General features: G+C 36.2%; 2 protein-coding genes across 44 annotated transcripts in view; one reads left to right on the top strand and one right to left on the bottom strand.

The window, feature by feature from the left end:
- The window catches only part of RUNDC3B (RUN domain containing 3B), a 150927-nt gene that overhangs the window by 119725 nt on the left and 5769 nt on the right, over window positions 1–25433 (top strand). For 25 of the 29 annotated variants that reach the window (XR_011539470.1, XR_011539472.1, XM_070617370.1 and 22 more), the window contains one exon: window positions 6961–7082. Coding sequence is in view for 23 of the 29 variants with exons in the window: in XM_070617370.1 (XP_070473471.1) it covers window positions 6961–7082 (122 nt within the window). In the remaining 6 variants the exon portion in view is untranslated. Of the gene's footprint in view, window positions 1–3169; window positions 3225–6960; window positions 7083–25433 lie in introns of all 29 variants that reach the window. The other 4 variants (XR_011539469.1, XR_011539471.1, XR_011539467.1 and 1 more) reach the window with 1 other exon arrangement.
- The window catches only part of SLC25A40 (solute carrier family 25 member 40), a 129905-nt gene that overhangs the window by 42487 nt on the left and 61985 nt on the right, over window positions 1–25433 (bottom strand). For 4 of the 15 annotated variants that reach the window (XR_011539473.1, XR_011539477.1, XR_011539486.1 and 1 more), the window contains one exon: window positions 14260–14608. The gene's annotated coding sequence lies outside the window, so the exon portion shown is untranslated. Of the gene's footprint in view, window positions 1–1543; window positions 1583–7359; window positions 7519–8191; window positions 8296–10057; window positions 11073–14259; window positions 14609–25433 lie in introns of those variants that run through there. The other 11 variants (XR_011539474.1, XR_011539487.1, XR_011539481.1 and 8 more) reach the window with 6 other exon arrangements.

Here is a 25433-nt window from a genome sequence, read left to right on the forward strand (position 1 = left end):
TCTCTCCTCCCTCATTCTCTCTCTCTCTTTTTCTTTCTTTCTTTGCTCTTCTTTTAGAGCCCTTGTTTTGAAATTTCAGTGGTAAAGCTACGCAGTTCTTTCTGTACTTCCTTGGGTGCCAGACATTTCTACAATGAATGTTTTAGCACAGACATAATTTCTACCCGCTTTATTTATGATTGTTTTCTTTTATCAAAGGTAGAACTCAAAATAAATTTGACCTTTTGTTGTTAAAGAAATTGCTAGGGGTTTTAATGCTATTTGTTTGTTTGTTTCATTCATTGCTAGAGATGAGCAGGGAAACAGCAGATTATTTACAGAATAAATCAGTAGAACTCTCTTCAACATCTACTAAACGATGCTGCTCAGTATGATTCAAGGTGCTGACTGAGTCTTTCATGGATTGGAATCTAGTTCCCTTTTATACCCTTATGATAGTTAGGAATAACTAGAATATATCTTGTTATGCTGGTATATAATTTTATCTTTCTGTGGCATATTTAATTAATGGAAGGATATTAGTTTATTTGTATTTCTAATTTGTGATTGAAAAACTGAATTTATAGCAATATTTGGTATACTTATCTTGTCTATATATATCATATGAGATACTCTTGGTTTTTTAACTGCAAAAATATTATAATACTAAATCCTGATATTGGGGTAGGGGAAAATCCCCTTTCTTCCCTTCTTGTCTTTTTATGGCTGGACTGATGATAAAACTGACACAAGATTAGATTAACAGGAGAAAAACTCAGCTTAATACATACATATTAGAGATCATAAAGAAATGATGCTCAGAGAATGAACGAAGCAGGCAGTTTATATATCTTTTACACAAAGAAACTAAATTTGTAGGGAATGATAGGATAAAGAAACTTAGATTTGAGGTACATAGTGAGGAATTGAAGAAGCAGGGTTTAGGCTTGAGGTAGTAAATTAGCAAGGTTTGTTTATGCCGGCATCTAAGCCCTGAATCCCGTAGCTCTGGTGATAAGGATGCAGGGAGAATGTCTTATTTCCTGCTTTCAGGGTGATCAGAGATAAGAGGGTCAGAATGCCCTTTTTGCTTCTCAAATAAGTTTAATTCAAAATAATCCATGTGTTATTCTGGGATCTTTCCGGGTGGCCTGCCTGAGGCCCCAACACTGACAAGTTTAAAGACTAATAACTATGTCTTTTTATTACAATATGTACATTGTCACTTTAATAGTGGGAGGCGAAATATTTTAACCAAAAGACATGTATGTGCCCCTGCCTGCCAATAGAGCTACCTATTAAGGAACCAGTGAGTCTGAGTGGAAGATTTATTACTAGTTGACCTTTGCATGGACTAATGTGACTAGTTTTGACAAAGTATAGCAGCAATAAAAGGAACTGTAATCTCAGAAAAGAAAGCAGTGAAAATGCTTGTTCATCTGAACAAAAAGTATGCAGCTAGGGTGCAGTACTGAGATCACTGGACCTAGAGTTTAAGGTCAGGATTTAATAGTAATCTCTACTTACTTGCTGTGTAACACTAAGCAACAGCTTCTCTTCTTACCTTTTGTTTCTGCACATGTAATACTGGAGGTAATGCCTGCTGAAACAGAATTATAAGGGTCAAAATGAGGTAATAAGTTGCCTGGCACTTAATAGCTTCCTGGTAAATATTTATTTACTTATCTATATAATGTAGATATATATCTATGTAATCATTTTGTTTATACTCTCATATAATCTTGTATCTTTCATCTTTGGAGAATATACACTCACCCAGCGTCCCAAGCTCTACTTTTTTAGAGTTTGTAAAACCTTTTGTAAAATTAAATGACCATCAAATCCCCAACTGGTCTGAATAAATAATCCCAACTTTTTCATGTAAAAATGGAGATTTTGGATTTTCAGAACAGAGTAGTACTCTATAAATCACATTTGAAACAAATCATAGCTTTTCATCAGGATCCAGTTTTTGCTGTCCTCAAATTTATAATATAAGCCATAGTTCTTGAACTAACCTGATCACTAATTCCTCTTAATTTGACCATATCTTTGAATAAGTTCAACAGACATTTATTGAGAACCTAAAAATTATGGAGGAGGTAGCCAAAACTTCTTTAATAAGGAACGTTAGCTCTCTTGAGAATTTGAGAAAGAAACTGACCTTATATTGAGTCATTATATTATAATTACGCCTTCCTGCAAAAATATGGGATGTCTATAGTTATTTCTCTAAGAGTTCTGTAACTTTATTCACCCAGTTAGCTTTGAGAAGAAAGAGTGTGTTGTCTGAATTCATGGACTTGTTGACATTTCTTCAGATGAGCCATTGGATAACTTGGCTATGTTGTCACCTACTCATGGAAGGATCCCTTTCACAATAGAAGATCTTAAGTTTGTTTCCATTTACTCTACTGTTTATAAAAGTTTCTAAATATAATTTCCAGTTTATTTCTTGATTATTTAGACCTGGCAAGATTAGTTATGCTGGATTTCATCTTTTCCTTTATTTCAAACATAGGAATATCATGTTAAAAATTTTTAAAGCATTACACGCTTACTGTAAAAACAACAATAAATAAGTATATAAAGCCTATTCCCTTAAGACGCATATAGAGCAACTGACTTCTTTTTTGTTTCCAATAAAATCTGTTTTAATATGTTTCTTTATATGCAAATCTACATCACATCAGCTTGTTATCTTTTTATTTTTTATTTTTTTTGAGGAAGATTAGCCCTGAGCTAATGTCTGTGCCCATCTTCCTCTACTTTATATGTGGGACGCCAACCACGGCATGGCTTGACAAGCAGTGTATAGGTCTACACCTGGGATCTGAACAGGCAAACCCCGGGCTGCCAAAGTGGAATGTGCAAACTTAACAGCTGCACCACCGGGCTGGCCCCTGGTATATAATCTTGTTAGATTATTGCCAACCTACATTCCCATCCCAAAAGATTAGGTTCATTGTCATCATATTTATATTTTCTACTTAAGCTTTTTTAGTCTTCTAAATTTATCATTGCCTCCCAATTTGGCTATCATTCACAACATTATTGAGAATTAGGAGCTTTTACGTAAGTCCTTCATGATCTACTATTTAGGCTAATTTTTCTTAATGACTTCTGATGAGTAGATATCACTTCAGATGTATTAAAGGTTCTCATTCCCGTTTTATTTGTGTGTTTCCAGTATCTTTGGAGGAGGATTCTATAAGCACTGAGGCTGCACAAATCTTTTACATTTTGTAAGTTTTGCATTGACCTGACTCATATATATATTTTCCCTTTCAGGCTCCCTTGCATTCTTCCATTAATTTTAATAGATTAAGAGTAAATAGGTATTATGCTATAGCAATTGCTAATTTTATTCTTTAAACATGTTTCTATGAAAATCAAACCCAGAATAAAAAGAATAATTTATTTGTTTCGATGCACATTCTTGTGCCTCTATCTATACAGTGTGCATGTATTTTTTATTTTCTGCGTGTGGATAATTCTCTTTCTGTGCATCACACTGTCTGTTGCCCAATGACTACCAGATAATGTAAATTATTATTGACCTCAATACAATTATTATTATATCAAATTATTATTGACCCAATATATCTGTTGGGCAAATAAATGATGCGGATTATCCATATCATTACTTTTAATCATTGATATAAAGTATTAAGATTGTAGAAAAATTTACTAAGTTGAATTCAGTTCTATTGCTCAGTTTCCTTTTAATTTGCCTTTATTTAGTACCCAATTCTGTGTATAGAAGTTTGTATTTGAGTGATTTAAAAATGTTTAAATAGATATTAAATGCAGTGGATTTTATGTCCCAAATGTTCATGACGTGATTCCTACAAGTTTAATTTAAATTATATTTAACAATGTAAAGGCATAGATTAAACTAAATTTTTATATAGTCATAAGGCATGACTCTTACTATCTTGGATTCTTATTTTAATTAAGTAAACTATTACTACTTGAAAAATTCTACTCTGAGAAATAGTAATAGACTGTTAATTGGTTTGATGTGTCTTGTGGGTCACATTTAAATTTTACAGTGTGATGTTAGTGAGTCTAGAATTCTAAGACAGGACTTAGTAGTGACCTTTTAAAGACAGAACTCCCGTAGACAGATAATTTACTCCATGACAACATGTTTATCAGATAGAGCTGCCAGTGGCATTGGAAATCAGGTAAGAATGTGGAAACCAAACCCATTCTTTTTCATTACTGAAAGCAGCTCAACTAGATTCCTCCCAGATGGTGGGTCTGTAATCAGTTTCATGTAGAGAAGATACTGTATGGTACATCTGTTATTCTCTTATGAATAAGGTGCTTAATTTTGACTTGGAATTTTTATTATTGCTGCAGAACATCATTGTCTACCAAATTCTATTTCTATATTCATTGGCATTTGGTTAAGTAAAGCCTATAAACTCGAGAATTGCTCACTAAATGTGACAAAGGGTAGAAAGATCCCAAAATCACTTTGGATTTGGAAGTGTGATATTCTAAAAGGAACTTCAGTAGGTCATGCAGAAAGCTTATTTAGTGTTACTGTTATCAGAGGCTGCTTGTACAGGCTCACTCCCTCAAGTGGGTGTCACACCTTGAGATTACTGTAAATGTAAGCTGTCAAGCTCTCAGTCCTTACCTAAAATACTCAAATGAATTCTATGTCTGTTTTCTTCTGGGTATTTTGTTGTTTGTAAATATTTCTATATATAATTTTTAAAACTGAATATTAATTAACAAGTTTCCTATGACAAAAACTCAGTGTCAGAAACTTATCTTAAGACAGTTTAAAAAATAGGCACAGAAAAATAATTTGGAGAAGAAACTTATTTATAACTTCCTTTATTAAATTCTTGTGTTCTTGCTTTCCTCTATAGCTAAAGAAATAAAATTTTAATGGAAATACAGTATAATTTACATGGTCTATCTCAGCAAACAAGGCTGTTCTTTAAGAAAGATTTTTAATAAAATAGGAAGCCAAATCTTTTCTTCTTATCCTGGAGAGAAGATAGCATAGTAATTAAGAAGACAAAATGAGAGCCATGCTACCAGGTTCAAATCTGATTTCTTTGTGTTCCAGTTTCCTCTGCTCTAAAGTGGGGGCAGTAACAATTCCCACCTCTTAGGGTAGTTGTGAGGACTAAATAAGTTAATATTTATATAATATGTAGAACAATGCCTAGTATTTGGTAAATGCGACATAAATATTGGGTATTTTTTTTATTACATGTTGTATAGCTCATATACCTGTTATCTATTATAATTATCAGAAGTTTCCTACAATAGTAGAATTTCCTTTCTGCTGAGACCAGCTAGGCAGCCAGCTGAAGGGCGGACGGAATTAATAGACAGGACACAATCTATGTTATTCAATGGGACAGGGGACCATCAGCCTCAAGGACTGAGATGAGGTCCCTTGGATCGCCACATATTTATTTGCGGGTAAAGAATCACAAGGAATTACAATAGCAGAAACTCATGCCTGCAGGGACACGCAGGCCAGAGTCCAAAGGTTCTATTCTTCATCCCCTGAAGCACACCAGCCCATCCCAGGTCATTCCCTTGGGGAGTATCTTAAGGGCAATCAGCAAGGTATGCAGGCAGCGTTCTGTTCCTGCAAGGGCCCAGCGTTCCTAAGCCCCTTGCCTTCATGCCCGATAACATATTCCCCTCCGGCCTGAGAGTCCAAAGCACAAGCAATCTGGTATAATGATTATGAGAATCAGCAGATCACATATCCCCTCAGTCACCCATTTGGAATTTATTTTTCCTTGGTCTTAAAGCCTAGCAAGAATGCTGCTATGATTTCCTGCAGCATTTCCTGCTACTTAAAAATATAATTAAGAACTTTTATACTCTCGACATTTGAAAAGTCATGTTACAAAGTGAGAGTGCTGCTTGCATTGTAAGCGCGTAAAGTTTTCCCATCACCTCATTCTTCCCTTCATTTCTTAGAGGAAAAAAATAGACACCTGTTGTGTATATCCCCCTTACACTTAATATACATATCTTTGATAAATTTGTAAGTCAGTCTACTCTTGTGTGTATGAATAGAGGATAGCTATAGAAAGATAACTTATATATGCTTTCCTGTAACATTATTGTAGAATATATGACATTTCTAGGAAATTAGATAGGTTTTGGCTACCTTGGGAAATAGATGTTGAGCCTGAAAAGCATTCCCTTTTTTAGATCATTTATATTTGGAAATAATAATGAATTGTGTTTTCTTATCTGAAATGTCATTACCACCAAAGCTGCATATATCTCTTGAGTTGGTTTTATCCTAACAAAACAAATATGAGGAAAGTTTAATAATAAACCTTCATTAACTTTCCATTTATAACTGAATTTTTCCTCAATTATAATTCATTTCTCATTAATTTGTTTAATAGAAAATGGACTCACAATAGTACATAGATGAGGGAAGGAGGTTAATTAGCTTGATGATGTATTAACACAAATAGGTATTTTATTACCCAACATTTTTTAATACTTCTGAATTCAAGAATTTGTAATAAAAATTTGTTATTGTTATGTAATACATCTGTAAAAATATCAAGGCATTGAAGAATTCTGAAGTGGTTAGGAGGCACTAGGTCATTATTAAGTTTTGTCAGTTTTGTTTCTGCATTAAGAGTAAGGTCTTAACAATTGGTAATAACCAGAAGTCCCCATTTCCTAACTATCTGGATAATAAAAAAATTGGCATAAGGATTTAAGTGTTTGATAAATTGTTTTTCTTTTCCTTTTTTAGTGGATTAAACAGACAGACCTCCAAGGAGGGTGGAGGGAAAAGTGTAAGATATGGAGATCATATTGCAGCCATGATAAAGACGAAGTTTAGGGGAAAAATTGGGGAAATAGTAACAAGAAATTCAATAAATTGAAGAAAACCATTAAAGAATATCTCTTAAAGTTCTTTTTTGTGAGAAGAAATTCAAGTAGTCTTTTACTCTTGTTTTACAGAAAAAGTTATCAAAGTCTTGACCAGTTATCAGCTGAAGTTAGCCTTTCTCAGACTTCACTGGATCCAAGTCAGTCACATGAAGGAGATGGAAAACAAGACACATTAAATTTAATCAGTGAAGGTAAGAAAAAAATCTATTTGAAAATTACTTTTTCCTGCACTATCTATACTTCGGTTGCAGAAGATTGCTGAAGAATAAAAGTGACATTTCTATAAAGCATGCTAGGAATTAAGCTGCCATTATGATTAAAAATGGCCTGCTCTTGTTTTCTTTTTTTGTATCATATATCTGTGGCTAACCTTCTCAAAGGATTGTCTGTAATTTTTACCATTATTTCCTCACTTCCTGTACTCTATTTTACTCACTGTGATTTGGCTTTTGTGTTTCTACCACTTACTAAAATGACTTTTATCAAGGTGATCAACCACTGCCACATTGCTGAAGTCAGCTCTCTGTCTTCATGCCATTAAATGTCTCAGCAGCTTTTTGGTACAACTGACCACTTCCTCATTCTTGAGTCACTTTTGGAACTTCATTTATTGAGTGTTCTGAAAAACTTGGAGAATAAACATGAAAGAGTTTTTTGGGTTTTTTTTTTTTATTTTTTTATTTTTTTAAAGATTGGCACCTGAGCTAACAACTGTTGCCAGTCTTTTTTTCTTTTCCTTCCGCTTTTTCTCCCCCAAATCCTCCCAGTAAATAGTTGTATATTTTTTAGTTGTGGGTCCTTCTAGGTGTGGCATGTGGGACACCGCCTCACCGTGGCCTGGCAGTGGTGCCATGTCCGCGCCCAGGATCCAAACTGGCAAAACCCTGGGCCGCCAAAGCGGAGCGCACGAACTCAACCACTCGGCCACAGGGCCAGCCCCTGAAAGAGTTTTATTTTTTCCTGTTACCTGTTCGCTGTGCTCTATCAACCCCTGTTTCCATGGGTTGCATCTTCCTGAACATCTTGGTCTAATTCCATAACTTTTCAGGCCACTTTCAATTATCATATTTCAGTTTCTAAAACTCAACGTATTCATTTTTATATGTCAGTAGCTTAGTTGGTTCAAAGTTCTTTTCTTTCCTACCCTCAGCATAGGCTAGAGCTGTGACTCCAGCACTTTGGTTTGGACAAGTGGTGCTGGTATGATATGGTGCTCACATCTTTTATATCTCCTTCTTCCCAGCTCTACATCTGCTTATGTGTGTGAGGGCTATTTTGGAAAAGACAGACAATTCCTTACCTCAGGGGAACCTGCATTCCCCTATGCCTCCAATTTCTCCCCTTTCTTCTCCATTGTAGTAAAGGGCACCACCATAGGCATTATCCTAGATTCTGCTCTTTCCTCTTAAAAAAAACACGCAAGTCAATTTATTAGCAAGTCCTGTCAGCTCCCCATACAAAACATGCTATCTACATTGACTCATCTTCTTCATTACTACAACCCTAGTTTAAGCCACCTGGAGCAAGCCTCTTGCACGGACTACTGCCTCAGCTTTTTCATTGCTCTTTCGTCTCTCATTCTTGCCCCCTCACAGTCTATTCACCATACAGTAATCAGTGATCTTTGAAAACATAAATCAAAAAATATTATACTGTCACCTAAAATTCTCCAGTAGTTCTCAATGACAATCAAAATAAAATCCAAACTGCTTATCATGGCCTCCTACATGATCTTGTCCTTGCCATCTTCTGCCTCATTTTATACCATTCTTTTGCTTGTTCTCGACACCCCAGCAAACTGACCTCCTAGCTGATCCTTCAAGCTGGTTCCTGCCTCAACTATCTTTGCACCTGCTTTTCTCCTAAAACTTCTTTTCTTTTTGGTGAGGAAGATTGGCTCTGAGCTAACATCTGTGCCACTCTTCCTCTATTTTGTATATGGGACGCCGCCACAGCTTGGCTTATGAGTGGTGTGTAGGTCCATGCCCAGGATCCAAACCCACGAACCCCAGGCTGCCAAAGTGGAGCACACAAACTTAACTGCTACGCCAGTGGGCTGGCCCCTAAAACTTCTTTCTTAAGGTGTTTGTATGGTAATCTCTTTGTCAGGGCTCTTTTCAAATATCATATCTTCAAAAAAGATTTTATTGTCTGCCATACCTTAAGTAACCACTCCCATCTCCATATCCACCCCATCCCAGGCACTCTATCATACTGACATACGTTATATTATGATTCTTGTCTATAACGCCTCACTAAAATGTAAGCTTCATAAGGGTAAGGAATCTTATCTGTATTTTTCACCAGCATATTACTAGAGTCTGACACATAATAGACAGCTATTAAATATTTGTTGATAGAATAAGTATATATAATGAACGAGTGTTATAAAATGTGAGGAACAAGGTATGGGTAGTATAAAGTAAAAATTCAATTAACCAGAAGGAAATTGTGTTAAGCTGAATTTTCTGCTTCTTTTAAGATGGTTGTTCTCAGAGGGCTTTAGTCTATCTTACTAGTTTAGTAAGTAGTGTGTATTGACTACAAATTAATCTTTCTTGATGATGTGGATAATGAAGATAACATATTAGGGTATCTTAGTGCCACTAATGTAAATGGAAGAGTATAAACTGGATTCATCATCATAATTTAGAATATGTATATTTAAAAAACTTATCCATACTATCAGTGGATTTATTTGTGATGACTCTTCATGTAAAAGACACATTTATTTAGGATTTTTAATCTAACTTCTACTTATGGGCATTTTAATAGCAAGAGGAGAAGATTAATAATGAATATTTTTACACTGTAAAAACAAATATAGAAGAGGAGGGAGGGATGAATAGGTGGAGCATACAGAATTTTTAGGGCATTGAAACTACTCTGTATGATACTAAAATGGTAGATATGTGTTATTATAAATTTTTCCAACTCACAGAATGTGCAACACCAAGAGTGAACCCTAATATAAACTATGGACTCTGGGTTATAATGATGTGTCAGTGTAGGTTCATCAGTTGTAACAAATGTACCACTCTGGTAGGGGATGTTGATAATGGGGAGGCTATGCATGTGTGGGGATAAGGGATATATGGAAAATCTCTGTATTTTAATGCTCAGTTTTGCTGTGAATCTAAAATTACTCTAAAAAATAAAGTCTATATATTTTTTTAACTTTTTTATTGAGATTATGATAGTTTACAACCTTGTGAAATTTCAGTTGTACATTACTGTTTGTCAGTTGTGTTGTAGGTGTACCACTTCACCCTTTATGTGCACCCCCCACCCCCATATCCCTTGGTAACCACTAATCTGTTCTCTTTGTCTACATGTTTAACTTCCACCTATGAGTGGAGTCATACAGAGATTGTCTTTCTCTATCTGGCTTATTTCACTTAACATAATACCCTCAAGGTCCATCCATGTTGTTGTGAATGGGACGATTTTATCCTTTTTTATGGCTGAGTAGTATTCCTTTGTATATATATACCATATCTTCTTTATCCACTCATCAGTTGATGGGCACTTAGGTTGCTTCCACATCTTGGCTATTGTAAATAATGCTGCAATGAACATAGGGGTGCATGGGACTTTTGGAATTGCTGATTTCAAGCTCTTTGGATAGATACCCAGTAGTGGGATGGCTGGATCATATGGTATTTCTATTTTTAATTTTTTGAGGAATCTCCATACTGTTTTCCATAGTGGCTGCACCAGTCTGCATTCCCACCAGCAGTGTATAAGGGTTCCTTTTTCTCCACAACCTCTCCAACATTTGTTACTTTTTGTTTTGGTTATTTTTGCCATTCTAACAGGTGTAAGGTGATATCTTAGTGTAGTTTTGATTTGCATTTCCCTGATGATCAGTGGTGATGAACATCCTTTCATGTGCCTATTGGCCATCTGTATATCTTCTTTGGAGAAATGTCCTTTCATGTCCCCTGCCCATTTTTTGATTGGGTTGTTTGATTTTTTGTTGTTGAGTTGTGTGAGTTCTTTATATATTATGGATATTAAGCCTTTGTCAGATGTATGACTTGCAAATATTTTTTCCCAGTTAGTGGGTTGTTTTTTTGTTTCCATCCTGTTTTCCTTTGCCTTGAAGAAGCTCTTTAGTCTGATGAAGTCCCATTTGTTTATTCTTTCTGTTGTTTCCCTTGTCTGAGAAGACATGGTGTCTGAAATATACATTTTTTTTAAAGCATTGGCTTTAAGATTTTAAGGTTAAATAACAGATTAAATATTACTTACAGAATTTCCATACCAAATACCTAATAAAATGATCATAAAAAGAGTAAATGTTAGCCAAAAACTTCACCAGTTGAAACCCAATGACAAAAGGGCTATAACATATAGTTAGAATTGTGTAAAATAAAATATTTTAAAAATTGAAGGACATACATCCTTTCCACCTGCAGTGTCCTTTCCCCCCAAAAGCCATACAATAAGGAAACCATATTTTGAAATACTGATACAAGAGGGTGCCCTTGAATTAAAAATTTCATAAATAACCAAAATCAGTTAGCCCTCTCCACAGAAATCCTGAGGAGCAAACACTCCATCCATACAAAATTACTATTTAAAAAAATCACATCAATTGAGAAAAACAGTTCAGCTGATGAAACCTTCCCCTAGAAAAACAGTAGTGTAGCAGGAAAAAACTGTAATATAGCCATATAATTTTATTAAATATCCTCAAACAAGCATTTAGAAATATGATAAAAGATTTTAAATCAGAAATCAGAGCAAGCCAGATGGTGCCACAGTTAAGTTCACACCTTCTGCTTTGGCAGCCTGGGGTTCACCGGTTCGGATCCCAGGTGCAGACCTACACACCACTTGTCAAGCCATGCTGTGGCAGGCATCCCACATATAAAGCAGAGGAAGATGGGTACGGATTTTAGCTCAGGGCTAATCTTCCTCAAAAAAAAAAGAAATAAAAAACTAAGAGTAGAAGTGTTCCAGAAACAGGAAGAAATGATCTGACAGTTGATTAAACTCTAAAAGAAATGGAAGAAAATGACAAAATTATATCAGAAGTAAATATTAAATTATAAAGAAGAATAGATTTGAGTGCAGACTTAATGTATAACAGCAGGAAAACACCAAAAGAATGAAAATGAGATAAAGAAAAAAGTAAAAGGAATTAGTAAGTGGTTGAATTGGAAGTCAAGCAAAGAAAATGGAATTTATGTATCAGTGGAATCACTGAAGAAGATAAAACAATGGAGCCGAACTAGTATTGAAATCTGTAATCCAAGAAAAATGTCTGGAAATAAGACTTAAATCTACAAATTGATAGGGCTAACCAATACCAGAAAAAATTAACCTGTAATAAGCAACTCCAAGAATAGTCTACTAAATTATTAGACATTAACAATAAAAAAAAACATATTCAGGGCTTCTAGGCAAAAAGATCAAATAACTTACAAGGGGAAGAGAATGAGACTAGCAGTATACTTCTCTAGTTTTACAAAGGTAACAACTAGAACAAAACTAAAAACCTTCCTAAATAACACGTAATTAAAACAAAAAGTAAAGAAAACTTGTCATCATGTAGAAAAAGAAATACGGCAAATATAACAACAACAAAATAATCTTGCAGTTGAGAGAACACCAAAATAAATTTACAAAATAAAATGGCAAAGAAAACATATCATGTAGAGAATGAAATATAGTAAATATAACGTACACATAATAACTATAATGAAATTATAAGTTATTCAGAATGGCTAAAAATAAAGGAATAGACAAAAGTATGTATCAGGCAAATGAAAACACTAAGAAAGCAGAGATAACAAACCTGGTATCAGACTAATAGAATTTAAATCAAAACACATTAAACATCACAAAGAAGGATATGGTTTAATGGTGAAAGCTGCAATTAAGATATAACTGTTAGGATTATGTATCAAATAATGGCATCCACCTAAATAGGAGATAAAAGGAGATAAAGATAGAAACCCAGTGACAATAGGAGACTTCAACATACTATTCTCAGTATAAGACAAATCAAATGGACAAAAAATAAGTAAGGATATAAAAGACCTAGACAACGAAGTCAATAAGGTAGACCTAATGGCTGTATGGAACTTTACACTTGTTAACAGATGTATACCTTTTTCTTTCTTAAGTGCAGATGAAACAGGCACAAAAATGATCATGTAATGTATATGATCATAAAGAAAACAGTAAATTCATAAAGTAGAAGTATTACAGACAGTACTCTGATCACAATGCAAAAAGAATAGTAGAAATTACTGTTCAAGGGGGCTCTTTCACCTGGGAATAAATAAACCTTCTATTAAACAACTCTTGGGTGAAAGAAATATAAGCTGAAATTATGAATTTTTAATGAATTGACAATAAAACTCTGCATAGCAGAATTTGTGAGCTTTATTTAAAGCAATAATCAGAGGAAAGTTCATAATTTTTATATACTTTTATCATTAAAAATGAAAGAAACTAAATGGTTTCCCAGCCCAAAAGCTAGAAAAACAACAACAAAGGAAATAAAAAGTACACGGAAGAAAATAATAAAGATAAAACCAGAAATTAATGAGATAGAGAATAGAAAAACAGATCTAATTAATAAATCAAAAAACCTATTTTTTTAATTAACAAATTAGAGACCTAGCAAATTTAATCACAAAAGAAGAAAGCACAAATAAACAAAAATATAGGGAATAAGTATAACTTGAGAAATACAGTATGAAAAATAGAAAGAAAATTATAGACCAGTATCACTTTACAGATATTGATCTTGTTGAGGAGGAAGACGTTTCCTCTACCCACTCTAGGTCCTTCTGGCTGGGCTACAAATTAAATTCACATGAGACAGAGTAACAGGAGAAAATTAAACAAAGCTTTATAATGTATACATGGGAGAGGCTCAGGAAAACTGAGCAACTTGTCAAAATGGCGAGATTCTCCTCTTAAATATCATCTTCAGCTACAAAGGAGGATGTTCCGGGTGTGGGGAGTCAGTTATGGGAGATCACCAGAAAAGTACAGTAAACAAGAGTAAGGTTATTATGCAGATTTGTCTTTGCCTTCCACATTGATAAGGAGTTTTTAGAGATAAGGTCATCCCCCTTCTTCCTGGTGCAGAGAGGGACACATCTTTACAGATGGAGATTTCCCTTACAAATGTAAATGTCTCTTACAAATGGTAACTTCTACTTTTCAGAATTTCTCTCATGTCTGCAGTTTTTAAAAGTAACCAGACCAAAATAATCCTCATGCCAAAGAGACATATCTTGGGGTGGCCAATTCCAACCCCCCACAATATAAAGGTTCTAAATAATATATTAGTAAACAGAATCTAGCAAAACATAAAGAAATGATACACCATGACCAGGTGGATTTAATCCAGAGTGTAAGGTTGATTTAATCTTAGGAAATCCATTAATATAGTACACCATATTAATAGATCTAAGATAGAAAAGGTTACCTCCACAGATGTCAGAAAGCCTTGGACAAAATTCAACACTTGTGTGATACAAACATTCAAGAAAAAAAGAACTGAATAATAGTTCTTTTACATGAGTATGTATGTCTTTTTCTAAAGCCAGCATCTTATTTATGAGGAAATACTAAAATACCCATTGTTTCTACCACTATTTAACATTATAATGGAGGTAACAGCTAACGCATTTAAAGAAGAAACTTCTAGAGACATGAGAATTGGATTTTTGCAGATGATGTGATGAACCTGAAAAACACAGAGAAATAATAATACTTAAGACAATAAAAATAGTCTTGCAAAGTAGCACGATATAGAATTATCATACAGAAATCAGTAGCCGTCACATGTACAAAAACCAATGAGTGACTCTATCAGTAGGGGGGAAAAACAATTTAAAAAGCAATAGAGATGATAAAATATTTAGAGTTTGCATATTTCTTGTTAAATTTATTCCTTAATGAGGAAAGCTGTAAACCATTCTTAAGAGACACAAAGGTAGTCTCAAGCAAATGGAGAGAAATACCTTGTTTTCCCTAAATTAATGTAAAGTTAACACAGTCCTACATATGCTTTTATTTTCTAATCCAGCAATCACACATCTAGGAACTTACTCTGAAGATACACTTAAGCAGTACAAAAATATATATGCACCAGGTTATTCTGCTCACTTAGTATTCATTCATATTCGGCACTTTTCCCTAAATGCTTATCACATTTTAGGGAATTTCTCTACCTACACCCTTTTTAAAATTTAACTTTTTATTTTGAGTTAATTACAGATTTACATGCAGGTTTAATAAATAATACAGAGAGATCACTGCACCCTTTACCTACCCAGTTTCCCCCAGTGGTAACATCTTACAAAATTGTAGTACAATATCACATCCATGAAATTGACAATACAATCCATTGGTTTCATTCAGATATACATTTACTCATTAGTGTGTGTTTTTAGTTCTACTGAGTTTTATCACAAGTGTAGGTTCGTGTATACAGCACCACAGTCAAGATACAGAACAGTTGCATCACCACAAGGATCCCTTGTTCTGCCCTTTTGTAACCATACCCACCTCCTTCCCAGCCTTGCCCAGTCTGTGCCTCTTCCTTATGGCAAACACTAGGGGCTGGCCTGGTGGCATAGCAGTTAAGTTCACACTCTCTGCTTTGGGGGCCTGGGGTTCACTGGTTCAGATCGCAGGTGCGGACCTAGTACTGCTCATTAAGCCATGCTGTGGCAGGCATCCCACATATAAAATAGAGGAAGATGGGCACGTATGTCAGCTGAGGGCCAATCTTCCTCAGCAAAAAGGAGGATTGGTGGCAGATGCTAGCTCAGGGCTAATCTTCCTTAAAAAAAAAAGTGAATTCTGAGTGACATCGGTGACATGGCGGAGTGAGCTCATCCAGGACTCTCTCCCCTCCAAACTACAACCAAAAGCATCAACTGCTTTCCAGCCAAAAAGAATAAATCCTAATAACAGAAATCAGAGACCAACAGCAGCCAAACAATGGAGGGCGGAGAGGCTGGAGCCGCCCTTGGAGGAGCTGGAGCGGGGTAAGAGAGAACTTCACTCCCTCCCCTAGAGACTTGGATTGCTGCCGTGGGTGAGGGAAAGAGCAGGAGAAGGGCCACGTGTCTGCGGGATCATTCAGGACTCCCACAAACCCGTGCAGCGGATAGCATCTAACAGGGGACAGCTTTCGTGTGGGGGGACCCCATCAAGCCAGGGCCCCAGGAAACCAGAGAGCGAGCACTGAATGGAATCCAGGTCTGCAGGAGAGAGAAAGTGCCCCGCCTCCCCCAACCCACGCTGCGCACTGCCATGCAGCTGACGGTGGAGGGCTCAGAACACGCAGCTCTCGACACCCATCTAGTGGCAAGAGGCTGTAACTGCTATTGAATAATAGCATTATGCGCAAAAACCGCTCCTCTACCATCCAGCAATTTATAAAAGCTCCAGGCCAAAAGGAAAATAATAAAAATGCAGAATTATGTCCCAAGAACTTGGAAATAGGTAAACTAAGTGACAATGAATTCAGAGTACCTATCATCAAAAAACTCAATGAGGTAATGGGAAATATAGAGAAACAAGTTAACGAGTTCTGGAGTTACTTCACTAAAGAGATTGAAACTATAAAGAAGAATCAATCAGAAATACTAGAGATGAAAAATACAATGGATCAGATAAAATACGGATTCGCTTAATGCCCATGTGGACACTTTAGAGGAGGAAATTAGCATAATCAAAGATAGACAGGCTGAATGGCTCCAGACAGAGGAAGAAAGAGAACTAAGAATTTAAAAAACCGAAGAAAATCTCCAAGAATTAGCTGACTCAATGAGAAAACGCAACTTAAGAATTATCGGAATTCCTGAGGGCGTGGAAAAGGAAAATGGAGCAGAAAGTGTGCTTAACGAAATTATAGAAGACAACTTCCCAAATCTAGGGATTGAGAGAGAAATGTGTGTAGAGGAAGCTTTCAGATCTCCTAGATTTGTCAATGTAAAAAGACCTACTGTAAGGCATATAGTAGTAAAAACAGCAAAAATGAATGATGAAGAAAGAATACTCAGGGCAGCAAGGCAGAAGAAAATAACCTACAAGGGAACCCCTATCAGACTTTCAGCGGATTTCTCTACAGACACCTGACAAGCTAGGAGAGAATGGAATGACATATTCGAAACTTTAAAGGATAAAACTCTTCAGCCAAGAATACTCTATCCAGCAAAAATATTCTTCAGATATGAGGGAGAAATTAAATCTTTTCCAGACAAACAAAAGCTAAGGGACTTTGTAGCCACAAGTCTGCCACTACGAGAAATCCTCAAGAAGGCTCTCATACCTGAAAAAACAAAAAAAAAGGGAGAAAGGGGTCACAAAGTACAGAGTAGGGAGACAAATAGATAGAATCAGAATAGGATAGCAAATATTCAACTATAGCCATAGGATAAAGGGAAGGAAATCACCAAAGCAAAGACAATCTTATCACTGTAACCACAAACTCACAACACAAGTTGGAATAAGAGATGAAAATAATAATTTAGGAGGGGAGGAGGAAAGGGGGCTGAATCAGTCTAGGCTAAGGAAGTAAGAGACCCCCAGAAAATGGACTATGTTACACACGAAATTCTGAATACAAACTTCAGGGTAGCCACTAAACTAAAAACTTACAGAACAGAGACACAAAACATAAATAAGGAAAAATCTAAGAAACCCAGCATAAGAAAATGCAGAAGTCAATGGGTAGGCTAAAACACACAGAACAAGAAACAAAGGAAACGTAGGAAAACAAGAAAATGAGCAACAGAATGACAGCGTTAAGCCCTCATGCATCAATAATCACCCTCCATGTAAACGGATTGAACTCTCCAATAAAAAGACACAGAGTGGCAGGGCTGGCCCCGTGGCCGAGTGGTTAAGTTCGCGCACTCTGCAGCAGGCGGCCCAGTGTTTCGTTGGTTCGAATCCTGGGCGCGGACATGGCACTGCTCATCAGACCACGCTGAGGCAGCATCCCACATGCCACAACTAGAAGAACCCACAACAAAGAATACACAACTATGTACCGGGGGGCTTTGGGGAGAAAAAGGAAAAAATAAAGTCTTTAAAAAAAAAAAAAAAGACACAGAGTGGCAAAATAGATTAAAGAACAAGATGCAACAATTTGTTGCCTCCAGGAAACACACCTCAGCTCCAAGGACAAACACAGGTTCAGAGTCAAGGGGTGGAAGACAATACTCCAAGCTAATAGCAAAAAAAAGAAAGCAGGTGTTGCAATACTTATATCAGACAAAACAGACTTCAAGATAAGGCAGGTAAAGAGAAACATAAGGGCCAGTATATAATGATCAAAGGGACACTTCATCAAGAAGAAATAACGCTTATAAATCTATACACCCAACACAGGAGCACCAAAGTTCATAAAGCAACTATTAACAAACCTAAAAGAAGATATAAAAAATAACACAATAGTAGGGGACCTCAACATCCCACTCACATCAATGGACAGATCATCCAGATAGAAAATCAACAAGGAAACAGTGGAGCTAAACGAAAAACTAAAACAGTTGGACTTAATAGACATATATAGAACACTTCATCCAAAAACAGCAGAATACACATTCTTCTCAAGCGCGCATGGAACATTCTCAAGGACAGACCATATGCTGGGAAATAAGGCAAGCCTCTACAAATTTAAAAAAATTAAAATAATAACAAGCATCTTCTCTGATCATAATGCTATAAAGCTAGAAATTAATTACAAGAAAACAGCTGAGAAAGGCACAAGGATGTGGAGACTAAACAATATGCTATTGAACAAGCAATGGATCACTGAAGAAATTAAAGAAGAAGTCAAAAAATACCTGAAGACAAATGAAAATGGTAACATGCCATAGCAACTCATATGGGATACAGCAAAAGCTGTATTGAGAGGAAAAGTCATCGCAATACAGACACATCTTAACAAACAAGAAAAATCCCAAATAAGCAATCTTAAACTACACCTAACTGAACTAGAGAAAGAAGAACAAACAAAGCCTAAAGTCAGCAGAAGGAGAGAAATAATAAAAATCAGAGCCGAAATAAATGCTATTGAAACAAAAAAGGCAGTAGAAAGGATCAATGAAACAAAGAGCTGGTTCTTTGACAAGATAAATAAAATTGACAAACCCCTAGCCAGACTTACAAAGAAAAACAGAGAGAAAGCCCAAATAAACAAAATCAGAAATGAAAGAGGAGAAATAACAACAGACTCTGCAGAAATACAACAGATTATAAGAGAATACTATGAAAAACTATATGCCAACAAAATGGAAACCTAGAGGAAATGGATAAATTCTTGGACTCCTATAATCTCCCACAGCTCACTCAAGAAGAAGCAGACAATTTGAACAGACCAATCACAAGGAAAGAGATTGAAACAGCAATCAAGAGGATCTCAAAGAATAAAACCCCAGGATCAGATGGCTTTCCTGGGGAATTCTACCAAACTTTCAGAGAGGATTTAATACCTATCTTTTTCAAGCTATTCCAACAAATTAGGGAGGATGGAAGACTTCCTAACACATTCTACAAGGCCAGCATCACACTGATACCAAAGCCTGACAAAGATAGCACGAAAAAGGAGAACTACAGGCCAATATCACTGATGAACGTAGATGCAAAAATTCTAAACAAAATTTTGGCCACGAGAATTCAGCAATTCATCAAAAGGATCATACATCATAATCAAGTGGGATTCATAGCAGGGACACAGGGATGGTTCAACATCCACAAATCAATCAACATGATACACCACATCAACAAACTGAGGAATAAAAACCACATGATCATCTCAGTAGATGCAGAGAAAGCATTTGACAAGATCCAACAGACATTTATGACAAAAACTCGGAACAAAATGGGGATAGAAGGGCATTACCTCAACATAATAAAGGCCATACATGACAAACCCACAGCCAACATCATGCTCAATGGGCAAAAACTGAGCGCCATCCCCCTGAAAACAGGAATGAGACAAGGATCCCCTGGATCACCACTCTTATTTAACATAGTACTGGAGATTTTCGCCGGAGCAATTAGGCAAAAAAAAGGAATAAAAGGAATCCAAATAGGGAGGGAAGAAGTGAAACTCTCGCTGTTTGCAGACGACATGATCTTATATATAGAAAACCCCAAAGAATCCATTGGAAAACTGTTAGAAGTAATCGACAACTACAGCAGAGTTGCAGGGTATGAAATCCATTTACATACATCAGTAGCATTTCTATACTCTAATAACAAACTAACAGAAAAAGAACTCAAGAACACAATACCATTCACAATCGCAACAAAAAGAATAAAATACCTCAGGGTGAATTTAAGGAAGTGAAAGACCTGTATGACGAAAACTACAAGGCTTTTCTGAAAGGAATGGATGACGACATAAAGAGATGGAAAGACATTCCATGTACATGGATTGGAAGAATAAACATAGTTAAAATGTCCATTCCACCTAAAGCAATCTACAGACTCAATGTCATCCCAATCAGAATCCCAATGACATTCTTTACAGAAATAGAACAAAGAATCCTAAAATTCATATAGGGCAACAAAAGATGCCGAATTCCTAAAGCAATCCTGAGAAAAAAGAACAAAGCTGGAGGCATCACAATCCCTGACTTCAAAACATACTACAAAGCTACAATAATCTAAACAGCATGATACTGGTACAAAAACAGGTACACAGATCAATGGAACAGAACTGAAAGCCCAGAAATAAAACCACACATCTCTGGACAGCTAATCTTCGACAGAGGAGCTGAGGTCATACAATGGAGAAAAGAAAGTCTTTTCAACAAATGGTGCTGGGAAAACTGGAAAGCCACATGTAAAAGAATGAAAATTGACTATTCTTTGTCACCATTCACCAAAATAAACTCAAAATGGATCAAAGACCTAAAGGTGAGACCTGAAACCACAAGGCTTCTAGAAGAAAATGTAGGCCGTACACTCTTTGACATCAGTATTAAAAGGATCTTTTCAGACACCATGTCTTCTCAGACAAGCGAAACAATAGAAAGAATAAACAAATGGGACTTCATCAGACTAAAGAGCTTCTTCAAGGCAAAGGAAAACAGGATGGAAACAAAAAAACAAGCCACTAACTGGGAAAAAATATTTGCAAGTCATACATCTGACAAAGGCTTAATATCCATAATATATAAAGAATTCACACAACTCAACAACAAAAAAATGAAACCACCCAATCAAAAAATGAGCACGAGACATGAACAGACATTTCTCCAAAGAAGATATACAGATGGCCAATAGGCACATGAAAAGATGTTCTTCATCCCTGATCATCAGGGAAATGCAAATCAAAACTACACTAAGATATCACCTTATACCCACCCATTAGAATGATAAAAATTAACTAAAACAAATAGTAACAAATGTTGGAGAGGATGTGGAGAAAAAACCCTCATACACTGCTGGTGGGAATACAAACTGGTACAGCCACTATGGAAAACAGTATGGAGATTCGTCAAAAAATTAAAAACAGAACTACCATACGATCCAGCTATCCCACTACTGGGTGTCTATTCAAAGAGCTTGAAATCAGCAATTCCAAAAGTCCCATGCACCCCAACATTCATTGCAGCATTATTTACAATAGCCAAGATGTGGAAGCAACCTAAGTGCCCATCAACAGTTGACTGGATAAAGAAGATGTGGTATCTATACACAACGGAATACTCCTCAGCCATAAAAAAGGATAAAATCGTCCTATTTGCAACAACATGGATGGACCCTGAGGGTATTATGTTAAGAGAAATAAGCCAGATAGAGAAGGACAATCTCTGTATGACTTCACTCATATGAAAAATTTGAAAATGCAGACAAAGAGAATAGATTAGTGGCTACCAGGGGAAAGGTGAGGTCGGGGGGTGGGCACAAAGGGTGAAGGGGTGCTCTTACAACACGTCTGACAAACAATAATGCACAACTGAAATTTCACAAGATTGTAACCTATCAACTCAATAAAAATTTTTAAAAAATGAATTCAGTTGTCAAGAACTTCTTCACATTCAGAATTATCTCTTCTGAATCATTTTTTAAATCAAAATTGTCAGTGGTTATGTTTTTTCTCACAATTTCATCCTCTGTGCCAACAGTGGACCATTTCCTGGAACAGTACTCCACTGTTGTAGTTACCAACAAGTACCCTGCAAATTTTTATGCAGACACTTTCCGTATTTGCCTAACTTATAGTTTCATTTTCTTTGTGAATTAAATGCTTCTTGAAGTGTGCTTCTCTTCACTGGCTACAGGAATTCCATGTCAAATTGATGTTTGACATCTTAGAAATCCTGCATAATGTATGAATCAGTAACACTAATTGCTTGTTGCTTGAAAATTCCTTTGATCTATTCTGAGAATTTCTTCTACCTTCAGTTACATGCTTGGCTTGTGATAAGCAACCCTTTTGCATATGTCACCAAGCTTCATCTACTTGCAGGGTTTTTCCCTTTCTTAGATATTTCTTTTTTTCACCAACCATTTATTGCGTTGTTTTGCAAGAAAGTATCAATTGCAGTAATTCCTGTAATGACTGTTTGCTTCAGTAATATGAAATTTACAGCCTACTGTCTCTTCTCATGCTTTTCTATGAACAAACAACTATTAATTTTAAGGGTATTATACTGTAATGTTTTTGAAAACATTTTAAGCAGTATATAAACAGAAGTAACTCAAAGTGATAATATGAATACCTGTGACCACGTTTATGCATGCATATGCAAAAACAACTATGTCACAACTCCGTCTTGGCCAGCTACAACTACAACACACATTGGTTCCAAAAGTTTGAAATTTTATTGCAAAAATGATGACCACCCCTTTTCTTGACCATTGATCACAAAAAGATACCATGGACCTTCCACAACAGCTTAATATAACATTTTCCCTTTATTTATGGGTTTATGATAGTAGCTAAGGAATCTCTTTAGGCATTTCTTAAGATTAGGATAGGGGCTGGCCCAGTGGCGCAGTGGTTAAGTTCGCATGTTCCGCTTCGGCGGCCCGGGCTTCGCCAGTTCCCTGCTTGGCGCCACTTGGCGAGCCATGCTGTGGTAGGTGTCCCACATATAAAGTACAGGGAGATGGGCATGGATGTTAGCTCAGGGCCAGTCTTCCTCAGCAAAAAGAGGACTGGCAGCAAATGTTAGTTCAAGGCTGATCTTCCTCAAAAAAAAAAAAAAAAGATTTGGATACATATTTACTGAGTCTCTGTTTCCTCACTGACCCCTTCCCTCTCCACCCCAAACTTCTCTTCCTTAGATTTGCTGATGTCACTATTCACTTATCAATTCTCAGAAGCTAGTGAATCATTCATGGCTCCTCCTACCTAACATTTTGCCTTCACCAAGTCCTATCAGTTTAACTTTCTAAAGATTTTTAATTGTGTCTCATTCTCTGGATCCCTTCTACTGCTAACCTGGTTCAGGCAACTGCCATAGCCTTCCTACTGGTTTCCCTGCATCCATTTTATTTCTCTCAAAATCATGCTTCACAGAGCCATCAAGTATTTAAAATATAAATTAACCATGTAATTCCCAATGTAAAAGGCTTCAGTGGCTCCCTGCTATATAAGAGTATGACCAAGAATGTAGTCTCTGAATTCAGAAGACTTGATTTCAAGTCACAAAACAAATGTATTATTATGATTACAAGATAATTTCTGGCTTCTTAACATGAAGTCTAAAGTTTTCTGTGGACTTTGCCCATTTCTCTAGTCTCATTTCTTGCTTGTAGCTCCCTGTACCTTGGGTGCTAATTCTTCCCTCTGTGCCTTTGTTCATCCCTTTCTTCAGATCCTCCTCTGGTTTCTGCCTCCTTGGGTATGCATGTCCACTAGGATTCAGTTCAATGGTAACTTTCTCCCTGAAATTTCCCTAACTTTCCCCAACCCATACCTTCTGATTTGGTTCTGATACTTCTCTTTTGAGCCTCCATGATATCCTTTACTTATTGTTCTCACTACACTTACAGCATGTTGTTATAATCTTCTGTTCGTGTTTGTTTCTAGCATATACTAAGTTCCCTATGGGCAAGAAGTGGTTTTCAAATTTATCTTTTTATCACAATGCCTGGCACATAGAGGACATCCAGTAAATTGTGCTGAATGAATGACTTCTAACTTAACATTTGTAGCAATACCATCTGAAGACTTGAGTCCAGACATTTAAAACAAAACTGATCTTTCTTGCTGTAAAACAAAGAGCCGTTTTCTGCTCCTTAAGACTAACTTGTTTCTGATAGGAATTACTCTCCCAGTCATCTGGGCTAGAAAGTTTTGTCAACCATGACAGGTTCTTTCCCCTCATATCAATAAATTGTTTTAAAAATATCATTATTAACTGAGATTTTAACATACTGGTTATTTTTTAATCCATTGTAATTTTGCATGTGTTTATTTATATGCATATATGTTAGCATTAGCTACTGTTGACATCACAATATTCAAGAATATTTTGGAATGATCACCTATCATCCTCTACGTTAACAGTTTTGCTTATTTCCTTTTATAAGCATAGTTGCATAGCTGCAATCCCAATGAACATAACCATTTTGGATCCTTCTGCACTTTTTTTCCTTTATTTTTAAATGAAGGCTTGGAATGAAGCCTCTTTTGGCTCCCTTGAGGGCACCACACTGCCCTGCAGGTTCCACATCATCAATATTTTCAGAGGCTGGCGGTGCATCTTTGAAGGGTGGCTTCTAAATAGGTAGATCCCCCGGTGCTGTTATGCGCTACTCAGCTTTGCTGTAGGTTTTATTTCCTTGAGGCACAACTGAGGACTTCATGTACCTTATCTTCTTCCCCTACTCTACCTTTTCGTTTTGGATAATTTCAAACTACAGAAAAGTTGAAAGAACAGAAGAATGAACCACTTGTATATACTTTACCTAGATTCACCAAACACTAACATTTTGCCGCACTTGCTTTATCTGGCTCTTGTTCTTGTGGGCATGTGCTCCCTCCATTTACTCATATATCCATGTTTTGTTTTCCTCAACCATTTGAAAGTAAATTGCAGATATCCTGACACTTCACCTCTAAATACGTCAGCATGTATCTCCTAGGATATGGATGTTTTCTTAAAATGCCACACCATTATGACTTTCAGGAAATTTATCATCAGTACAATATTACCTGATAATTAGTTGATATTCAGATGTTTCCACTTGTCCAGTAATATCCTTCAAAGTTTTTTTTCTTTTTTTAGGTCTAGGATCCAATCAAGGCTCACACATTGCTTTTAGTTTTCGGTCTCTTTGGTATCTTTTCATCTAACAGAGTTACCCCCAACTTTTCTTTTTCTCGTATATTTATATATTTGAAGAGCCCAAACCAGTTGTTTTGTTAAATGTCCAATAATTTAGATTTGTCTGATTGTTCATTATCATCATATTCATGTTAAACATATTTGGCAAGAATACAACATAAATAATGGATCTTAGTGCATCTCCTTCAGGAGGTCACTGCCTTTTTTGGGCACTGGGAGACCCTTAAAGATGGTTCC

The sequence above is a fragment of the Equus przewalskii genome, chromosome 4 (assembly GCF_037783145.1).
Source record: "Equus przewalskii isolate Varuska chromosome 4, EquPr2, whole genome shotgun sequence".
Lineage (NCBI taxonomy): Eukaryota > Metazoa > Chordata > Mammalia > Perissodactyla > Equidae > Equus > Equus przewalskii.